The sequence below is a fragment of the Hypanus sabinus genome, chromosome 21, assembly GCF_030144855.1.
Source record: "Hypanus sabinus isolate sHypSab1 chromosome 21, sHypSab1.hap1, whole genome shotgun sequence".
In the NCBI taxonomy this organism is placed as follows: domain Eukaryota; kingdom Metazoa; phylum Chordata; class Chondrichthyes; order Myliobatiformes; family Dasyatidae; genus Hypanus; species Hypanus sabinus.
In genome coordinates, this window is record NC_082726.1 from 35275938 (window position 1) to 35286684 (window position 10747).

Below are 10747 nucleotides of genomic sequence, written 5' to 3' on the forward strand. Positions count from 1 at the left end.
GTTGATGTTTCAGGCCAAGACACTTCATCAGGATCATAGATGCTGCCTTGACATGCTAAGTTCCTCCAGCGTGATGGGGGTCTTTAAGTCTATATGGTCAAAGATTCAAGGATGGAGATTAAAATTAAGATGACAAAATCTGATAGAAAATGTTGGCAAAAATTCTGTAGCAAAGGGAGATTGTACCCTGGAACTAGAACAATTGGTGTTAGACAAGTTTAAAAGAATCATTATTTCTTTTTAGGAAAGGTGTTTCAGGATTATTAATTGCAGAATCTCAGCATGAAATGATAACTGGTTTGGAAGGGCGGTTAGTTCACGAGTATGATTCTAGGAATGAAAGTCTTATTGTGTGAGGACCGTTTGATGGCTTTGAGCCTGTACTCACTGGAATTTTGTCGAAAGGCCTAGGTAGAGTGGATGTGGAGAGGATGTTTCCTATAGTTTGGGAGTTTAGGACCAGAGGGCTCAACCTCAAAATAGAAGGACAACCATTTGGAATGGAGATGGAGGAATTTCTTTAACCAGACGGTGGTAAAAGTCCATTGCCACAGGTGGCTGTGGAGGCCACGTCATTGGGTGTATTTCAGGGGAGGTTGATAAGTCCTTGATAAATCAAGGTGTGAAAAGTTACGGGCTGAAGGCAGAAGAGTGAGGTTGAGAGAGAAATAGATCAGCCTTGATCAAATGGTAGAGCAGGCTTGATGGGCCAAATTGCCTTTGTCTTATGGTCTTACAATCTATGGTTGAACAACAATTGTTCTCTTCCCCATATGCTGTTATATTACTGTGTGATGTTCCTCTTTCTGTCTCCAGAGGACCTTTCCTTGTGGCCTTGGGCCGCTCCTGGCACCCAGAAGAGTTTAACTGCACTTACTGCAAGACCTCACTGGCTGATACTGGCTTTGTGGAGGAGCAGAACAATATTTACTGTGAGCGATGCTACGAGCAATTCTTTGCTCCAAACTGTGCCAAGTGCAACACAAAGATCATGGGGGTAAGTGGGATTCGTGGCTCACAGTATTGTTGGGAAACCAGCAGGGGGCAGCCAAGAGAGGAACTGAACACCGAAACTCCGTTCCTGTAAAATCAACTCAGTTTATATTTCATGCATGCTTAAAAGGAAGATAACAATGTATGTACGCTGGCATCAGGGGCAGAGACTCTGGATGACTAAACCTTTCACACACAGATGCAAAAGTCGTCAATCTAAAGCACCAGCTCAGTTCTTCTCCCCGCAGACACGGCCTTACCTGCTGAAGGCCTCCTTCATTTTCTGAAATTATTACACACCTCTGATATCCTTTTGCTTGTAGTATTTCCTTGATGACGGACAGATTTCACTGCCCACTTGGCTCAGTACAGGAGCCATCCTCCAGCACTAGACAGGCCTCCTCTTCCTCTTGCCAGTCGCTAGCTTCGGTGTGTGGAATTTGCCCATGTTGTCCTGGTAGCTCCTGACTTGCTGATGTGGGTGCAGGGGGTGGTTTGGTGCCTTGGCATGCTCTAACCCTTGCCCACCTCGAGGCGCTGAGTTACCTCTTACAGCAGACCTTGCAAGTATCCATGAGATAGAGCAGGAACACTGAGGCTCTAACAACACTCCAAGGACTTATCATGGTAGCTGCCTGTTCAATAAAGCTCTGCTGTTCAGTGAATAATCCTGAACCATCACAGGATCTCGTGGTTGCTCATTAAGGATTTTATGTGTACTTAGAATATATCACTGGGAAATCCTTAGCAAAGAGACAGACCCATCAGCTAAGCCTTGATACAATTCCACATTGGAGAGCAGAGGCAGATTCCAACCTGCCACAGCTGTGGAGCTTCAGTGCTGGACGCTCGTCATGATGAGTCGGGACAGTGAGTGCAGCAGGTTATAAGTCACCCACAACTCATGAGAAGTACGTAACTGTCTTTACTCAATCTCTCTGTCTACCCTCAGGAAGAATCACCGTATGTTGCTCAGCAGTGGGAACCTGATTCACCCCTCACCACCTTGTCCACAAGTCTTCACTGTGATTTCCATTCTTCTGATCCAATGGCCCGGTCCCACCCCATCATCCAACCCTTCAATCTGCTTTAAATAGTTTTATAACTTACATTCAAACTATGCAGTTCAACTCTCTGTTAAACCTGACAGCTTCACAAAGGCCAGTTTTCATGTCAAACTGTTGGTTCTATTTTTCTCTGATCTAGAATCTAATGTGAACTATATCTCCTCGAAGGCACTATTATACCCCAAAGGGGGAATGCTTGTACCGGGGTAAAATATTTTGGATGTGATCCTTGTTGGAGATGCATTATTCTATGGTTTGCTGATTGCTTTTCTCCCGGTTGCAGGAAGTGATGCATGCCTTGCGACAGACCTGGCATACCACCTGCTTTGTCTGCGCCGCCTGTGGGACATCTTTCGGGAACAGTCTCTTCCATATGGAAGATGGAGAGCCCTATTGTGAAAAAGGTACAGCACACTCCAAGGTCTATCAATAACGTGGCGGTGACATTAAAACACTATTCTCTCTTCCCTTTACAATTTCCCTCCATTGTCAGTGGTAACTCTTGCTGAGGTTTGGTGTCAAGCCCTATCCTTGCAACCTTCCACGTCAGTTTCATTTGGAAGGTAGCGGGAATACTTCCCTCCACAGGCTCTGAATGCCTGGATAGAGTCCTGTGTAGAGAGATTTGCTTTCCATAACTGTTCTTTAAATGACAAGTGACCATGTGGTTTACAGAAATAATTCTTGCAAAACCCAGACTGACAGTTTAGTTCAAGCACATGTTAGCAGTTAACAGAGTGAAGGACTAAGGGTGCTGCTTTGCTGGATTTGTCTATTATTAAGTGACTGATACCCGTAAGTGAGTCATAAGAACGAAGGAAATGTGCTAATTTACACATATCAAATCCTGTGAATGGTATTTGGCAAAAAACTTGTTTTAATTTTGTTTCAGGCAACAGATATAAACTAATTCCCAATAGGACTTCTTTCAAGCTATAGTACTATGCAGAAGTCCTAGGGACATGTAAAAAAAATTCTTTAAATTGAAGATGCTTTCAAAAATAATGAAATATGAAGTTTCTAAGTGTCAAAAATAATTAGAAAACAGCAGAAAAATGAAATCAATTCAATATTTCATGTGACCACCCTTTGCCTTTAAAACTGCATCAGTTCACTGTCATGCAGTTTTAGCAGAAAATCGGCTGGTCGAGGACAGGTGCCGTGGGTTGGGTTTATTCTGCTGGAGTGTAGAAAGCTATGGGATGACTTTCATAGGAGTTTATAAAATTACAGAGGGGGTTGCATAGTCAGAAACTTTTTCCTAGGGCAGAGTAATCTAGAGCTAGAGGACACATGATTAAAATAAGAGGGTGAAAATATGAAGAAGATTAGAGGGATAAGTGCTTCACGTAGAGGGTTAATATGTGGAAAGAACTGTCAGAGGCAATGTTGGAAGCAGATGCAATTACATCTTTCGAAGGTGAATAATAGATGTGTGGAATGGAAAGAAATTGAGGAATATGGGTCTAATGCAGGCAGATGGAATTAATATAGGTAAGCATTATGGTCAGCATGACAAGATGGACCTGTTTCTGTGTTAATGGTACTGAAGAATACTGATGTGGGCTGAGTAATCATCAGCACTTCCTAATACAAGAAAGCCTGAAATGGCAAAGTCTTGTGAATCCAACAAACCTCCCTTCAGTCCCGCTGAAGGGTTTCGGCCCGGAATGTTGACTGTACTTCTTTCCATTGATGCTGCCTGGCCTACTGAGTTCCTCCATATTTTATGTTTGAACCTCCCTTCAGTCATCGATTGCCCAGTTGTAGCACAGATGTTCTCTGTCCTGTACAAAGTCTCTCTGGCCAATGTGATCAATTTATATATATGGCTCCTTAATTAACTCTTCTTCAGGCCTTTTGTGCATTTCCAAACAACGTTGTTTTCTGCTTCTATGTTAATTTCCTGAATCTAGTTTTAATAGCAAGCATGAGATAACACCACAATCCCAGCTGTTTACTGTACTCTCTCAGGTTGCTAAATACCAAATCCATTCAAGCTTCTTCATCCTCTGTCTTGCTCCTCATTCTTTGTACTGTTGTCTCTTCTCCCCACTGGTACCTTGTTGATCAGTTTTCCCCGTTCCTTTCTCTCTTTATCCCTGTTCCCTTTTCTTGACTATGTGTTTGAGGCACCACACACCCGCCTTCTAGAATTCTTGGTGCTCTATAACAAGTTTCTGAGTTACTTTAGAAACTTTTAGGAGAGGATAAAAACTAATCTCTTGCTGACGTGGTGTCCTTTACATTTCAATCATCTCCATTCAGCTTTCCCCTCACCGTAAACCCCACTGGCTCAAGAAGTGCAGGTGAGCAAAAACCAGAAGTTGTAGAATATCCCACTTTTCCACTTGAACTCAGATTTTCTTCAGCTTTCCAGCCCAACAGGTAGGCTGGTTGATTCCCTGGCAAGTAGAGAAGTTCAAGGTTGATTAAGATTCATCACAGGCAGAGAGAAGGGAGAGGAGTTCTAGGGGTCAGTGATTCTTCTTATTTCTCTTTTATCTAACAGTTTTCTTGGGTCTGTATTACCTGGCCCTTTCCTGGGTCAGCCCAGTAGTGTAATGGTAAATGCAACACTTTACAGTACAGGCGACCCCAGGTTCAATTCCCACCAATGTCTATACCTTTTCCCCATGGCCACATGTGTTTCCACTAAGTGCTCCAGTTCCCTCCCGTAGATGAACTTGTTTGTAGGTTCATTAGTCATTGTAAATTGTCCCATGATTAGGCTCGGATTAAATAGGTGGGTTGTTGGGCAGCACAGCTCGAAGGGCCAGAAGAGCCTGTTCTGTGCTGCATCTCAATAAAATAAAAAATGATAATATTCAGTTCCTTTCTGCTCTACCAGTGTGAATTCAGAAGTTCCACCTCACTTCAAACACTTGGAGAAACATCTAAGTTCTTCATAATACATTTCTGATTAAGGATTAACTTTATTCACTGCATCATCTTCATGTTTTAGATATTTGCTGTGGTGTGTTGGCACTGCATGCAACAAAAACAACATTCACAGTTATAAAGTATTATATCAAAAATAAAGTTAGAAGCTAAAAATATGGATATGGAATAAAATGTGCATAAATAGATAAATGTTGTTCAGTGCCATTGAGTTGTTGTTGACTCATGGCAACCCTATGGATGGTACAGTTGTCCATAGGGTTTTCAAGGCAAGATACGGAAGCCGTTTGCCATGCCTTTCTTCTGGACAGATACTGCTACTGCCCAGATCGGGACTTGTCCGGACTCAAACTCAGGACCATCTGCTTCGAAGTCCAGTGCTGAGGCCACACTGGACTTACCAGCATGTATATACAATGTAAACGCAATTATAGAAAGTGGTTTAAAGTGTTTACAGTGCAGTGACTGAAGGGGGTTGTCACTAGAATTGTTGATCAAGTTAATTGCCTGGTGAAAAAAAGATTAAGATGGTATGACGTTTTTGTCTGAATGGCCCTGTAATGCTCATTTAATACATTTCTCTTTCCATACAAGTTCACATTTTGATGAGCTAGCGAATCCATTTGTTGTAAAGGTGATGTTGGATGGAAGGGGCAGTTTTTTACCAGGTAGTATTGCCACACAGTTTAGTGAAATTTAAGCAGACTACCTCTATCTAGTACATAGGGAACTCTGGTTCTCTTTACCTCCTTGGTCCCTTAGAGGGAGTGCCTCCATCGCCCTACAGTGAAGTTGCTTATGAGGGCACAACATGAACTAACACAAGATCTATTGTTTTACCTTCTGGATTACAAGTGACCTTGGCAGAGATGCAAGAACATGTTAGGGAGTTTGCCAAGCTCAACACAGTACATTGAGTCAGCTCTTCTATTAATTGAGGCATACTTTGGTTCTCTTGTTTCCTACGTTCTTTATTTAAAATGTTTATTTGCCTTGTTTTTCATTTTCTTTTATCCTCGTGGACAAACCCAGAAGTGAAAGACTTTTGTCCTTTTCCTAGATTACGTTGCCCTCTTCAGCACTAAGTGCCATGGCTGTGACTTTCCCGTGGAGGCTGGAGACAAGTTCATTGAAGCTCTGGGATATACCTGGCACGATACCTGCTTCGTCTGTGCTGTACGTATGAAGTAACAACCACTGGGAACAAAGGCGTTTATTCAAAAGACTATGAAGAAAATAAGGCACCAAAAGTGGAGCCTTTGCCTCACAGTGCCAGAGACCTGGGGTCAGCCCTCGTCCTGGGTGGTGTCTGTGTGGAGTTTGCACATCCTCCCTGTGACTGGCTGGGTTTCCCCTGGGTGTTCCCACATCCCAGTGATGTGTGGGTCGGTAGGTTAATCGGCTGTACCTTGCCCCTGGTGTGTGGGTGAGTGGTGGAATCTCGGAGCAGTTGATGGGAATGTGGAGAGAATAAAAACACGGGACTAACATGCGATCGGTGTCCCTGGCCTCCAAGAGGACTACCGCCTTATCGTTGGGTTTGGAGGCTTGTGTACTTCATTGACCCGGAGAGCTATGCTGACTGGAGTCAGGGCTTTTTGCTTCATCTCTTGGTAGGGCCACCCATGTCAAACAGGTCAAAAGATAGAGGCTAGCTTAAGGGCAGTCCAGCAGATCTAGCGGTCAGCTCAGAGCTAACAACCCTGACTGGTAAAACAAACTTCTTGTGGAAACAGCAATGAGAATCCGAGTGTGACGGTATTCCTGAGTCTCCACCCAGAACTTGCATGACCGACAGTAGTGAAAACCGAGAGAGAGTTCAGAACAGCGCCAGAGATAGAGGACCTTCATTGATGTCCTCAGCGCCAGTGGCAGGGATATGGTCAGTTTGAGCATGAAGTCTCCTCTATTTTTTGTGCAACTGTGAGAACAGTGTGCTGGCTCTGCCTACAGACCCTGGTACGCCCCCAGAGCGTGTGTGCTGTCTCTGTCTACGAATACCAGTTCGAGGAACAGAACATGTTGAAAAATAATTATAACACCTTGTTTACATGCTGCAGCATTTTCTGTTTGCATTTTAGATCTCCAGCGTCTGCAGGCTTTTATTATAAACAGGATGTTCTTATTTTCTGACCTTCCCCCATGATGAACAAAATGCTAAACTGATACTCTTCCAACTCACAGCAGACACAGAAGTGAAAGGAATTTGTTTAAACACTGCTGACAAGAAATTCATCCCAGTTAGTAGCACTAAGCACACATTTGGTAACACTGCACTCCAATTCCGAAGTTCAGTTCTGCAGAACCATAATCCCGGAAACAAAGTGAACACGTTGCTGCTGCTACTTAGTGTGTTTGTGTAAATTCCGTGTGTACAAACAGGGCCCTTATTTCTGTGGAGCTTACTGAGAGGAAGCGGGAGTTTGTTTTACCTGTGTTTTTTTTTAATTTCTAGTCCATTCCTTTAGTACTATAGGTTTGTAGGTTAGGATACAGGTAGAAGGTTTACACACTCAGCTGGGTGAGTCTTACACCTGAGCCTGAGTGTGACAGGCTGAGAGAGTGGAAGAGTGTCCTTATGAGTAGAGGTGGAAGACTGAAATACTTTGAGAGCTTTGCTCACATCCTGGTCGGTCCTGGAACCTGGCGCCTCCCCTTCCCCCTGGACAAGTAATGCTGTCTGTAGTTGGGAAGGTGTACTCCACCTGATGCTGTGGGGTGCGCAGGTTGTATGAGCACCTCGACACTGACGGAATATCTGTAACTTGGATTTGTATGTTGTCCTACAGCGGTTAAGCTTTGATCCTTTGATGTGGTAATTTGCCTTTCCTCAGGTGTGCCACGTGAACCTTGAGGGTCAGCCATTTTATTCCAAAAAGGACAAGCCACTCTGCAAGAAGCATGCTCACGCCATTAATGTTTAAACATCAGGGACCATCGAAGGAAAGATCCTGGCAGAGAGAGCACAGCTCTTCCAACCAACAGAACCAACAACTTCCTTTTAAGTCTTTTTATTCTTTTTTTTTTGTTTTAATGATGTTTCGAATAATTTACCTGAGATTGTGCGTGGTTGAAAGAAATTAGTTGCTGGGTGGGATGTACAGTCAGAATAGTATCATCCCACTATGCGTATTCAATACTAACAAAACTCATTGCACATGACTAGAAAGTTTACAGAGATAAGCTTGATGAATGCTATTCCTCTGATCCTGATCTGATGGCTATTTTTGCTCAAAGCCAGCAAGTTTCCAATTCAGTGATAGTGTCTGCACCTGCATTAAATAGCCATCATTCAGACTGCATCTGCACTAACTGTGTTCAATGGCCTAGTCCTGTCCTTTTTTATAAGTGCCCTGCCTGGCTCCTGGACTTAATTTGATACTCGTTGGTTTTCGGTGTCTTGTTTGAGTCTGTACAGGGATTCATGGAACTGCCTTAGCTGAGCACTAACCATGTTTCCGATGCCTTTTCTTGTTTAGATACTCTAAGATAACTGTCTAAGGAGTAAAACCCTTCTTGTGGGTATGTATGATAGCTGGTCTCCCAGTGCTGTCCCACAATTTTATGCCTGCTCAGCATGGGGATGAGGAGGGAGGCTTTACATGTTTGCAGTGTGCAGCCGACCACACACGATTCCTTCAGTGCTGTGATCTCTGATTCCATATTTATGTTTAAATAGTTACCTAAAGCCTTAAAACAAGCCTGGGCAGGCCAGCCCTCTTTTGCAAAGCAACCGGAAAGTTCCACAAATCTTACTGGCAATTACTGTGTTCTGCTGAATTTTTTTTTATGCTGCAATTTTCCAAAAATTGGCAGAACCAAGTTTAAGTGCAAATTACACTGAACTACAAGTCTCCTTAATCTACTGTGCACCTATAAGAATGTGGTTCTACCTACAAACCTGGGTATGTTATCAGAGTGAATGTACCACTACTGGAAGTCCCTGCTGAATACACTCTCTTGCAGAAATTCAACAGCAGGCAGTGATTAAATTGGCTGTTTCAGATGAGAGGACACAATTAATGTCTATAATTTAACAATGTGGTAATTTTAAACTTACTAAGAAAGTGTTGCTGTCTAATAATATCAGCATATGGTTCATTTTTAATGTTACTTTAAAATGGAATTACTTTCAGCTAATGGACAAGATACTCTGATTAAAAATGCTTATTTTTAGAGTCATGCCAATGAAACAGTTCCAAGTTACCACACTTACATGAGAAGAATATATTGTAAGGGAACTCGTGATATTACATTTTAACCTACCTGACTGCTCTGCTTCACAGTAGGATTTGTGTATGGTGATAAGGAAACAAATTCAGGCAGAAATGTGAACTGGATGCAGTTCATGCTTCAATTGTCAATTCCTACTACACCTTTATTAGGGATTTATTTTTCCATGAGCTAACATTGTCCACGTATGCCTATTTTGAGCTGGACAAGTCGGAGAGAATTACAATTAGTTAATTCTTAATTACACATTCTCTTACTGCTTCTCAAACAGGGTAGCTTTGATTGGGCCATTTTCTATTTGGATCTGACTTGGCTTTCTGAAGGCTAGTCACATACAGCTATATGGAAATGAAATATTATTAGTTTGCGCATCCACTTGTGTGTTACTTAATCACGTATGGTATTACGAGAAATTATGGTAGTTAGATATTTCTTATTATTTTATTTCTTGAATAACAGTGACATTAAGCAGTAAGTTTTTATCCCTTTTTAACTCTTAATGTAAGAGTTAATCACTTGTGGTGTCGCCTGGTTTAAAAAAATAAGTGGCTTGGGTTCTGATGTACAGCCACATTACGTTCCCTGCTCAGTCAACCTCAGTCCCCCTGCAAATACAACAGCAGATAATTTTTTTCCTGTGACTATAGGGTCATATTCCCCTTCGTATCATCGTCCCGTAGGGCTTGCTTTATTTCACCTACAGCAACAGAGAAGGATTGATGCACACAATAAAGATGTGTTGTGCTTTGCATCTTCATTTTTAATGTTTGCAGAAACATTCAGGTTATTTTTGCTTCTTCCCAGCGAACAGAACGTGACTGCCAAAAAGCTTATCATAAAATTAGTCTGAGCATTTTACCCATCTGCTGCTTATTAAACACAGAGTTTAAAAAGAGAGGAACAGAAGAAAGTACTTTAGATTTAATTGGCAATTGTAATGGATGAGCAAGGACCAAGGAGAGATTATTGAACAACCTTTGAGTTGGAATACAAGAAACAACTGTGTAATTCATCAAAAGAATGCATCTGTGAGACACGTTATGTGCCATGGTGTATGACGTGGGTGATCATGGTCTTTGACCTTGATTGTTCTTGGCAAATTTTTCTACAGAAGTGGTTTGCCATTGCCGCCTTCTGGGCAGTGTTTTTACTAGGCAGGTGACCCCAGCCAGTATCAATACTCTTCATTCAGAGATTGTCTTCCTAGCATCAGTGGTCGCACAACCAGGACTTACAATGTGTACTAGCTGCTCATACGATTAGTGTCCACTACTTACTCCTGTGGCTTCACATGACCCCGATCGGCGGGCTAAGCAAGTGCTACACCTTGCCCAAGTGCACCTTAGGCCTCCTTTGGTAGGGATGTATTTCCACCCCATCACCCTAGTCCTAAAAGTAGACACTACTTTAGAATCTTGATCTTTATTGACTTTTAACATGTCGGTCAGGCTCCCAAGCAAAGCATGGATGGATGAAATAGGCAGGGTTATTTTAATTTAACTAGTGAACTTCCACAGCTGGTGTCTTATGTGCTGAAGTTATGCATTGGAGGT

General features: G+C 42.5%; 1 protein-coding gene across 2 annotated transcripts in view; it reads left to right on the plus strand.

Moving 5' to 3' along the window:
* Window positions 1–9144, plus strand: part of LOC132378934 (LIM domain-binding protein 3-like) — a 31464-nt gene extending 22320 nt beyond the window's left edge. For both annotated transcript variants that reach the window (XM_059946300.1, XM_059946301.1), the window contains exons 4-7: window positions 817–997; window positions 2344–2464; window positions 6022–6137; window positions 7796–9144. In XM_059946300.1, the coding sequence (XP_059802283.1) occupies window positions 817–997; window positions 2344–2464; window positions 6022–6137; window positions 7796–7885 (508 nt within the window). In that variant the 3' untranslated portion in view covers window positions 7886–9144. The remainder of the gene's footprint in view (window positions 1–816; window positions 998–2343; window positions 2465–6021; window positions 6138–7795) is intronic.
* Window positions 9145–10747: the final 1603 nt, after the last annotated feature.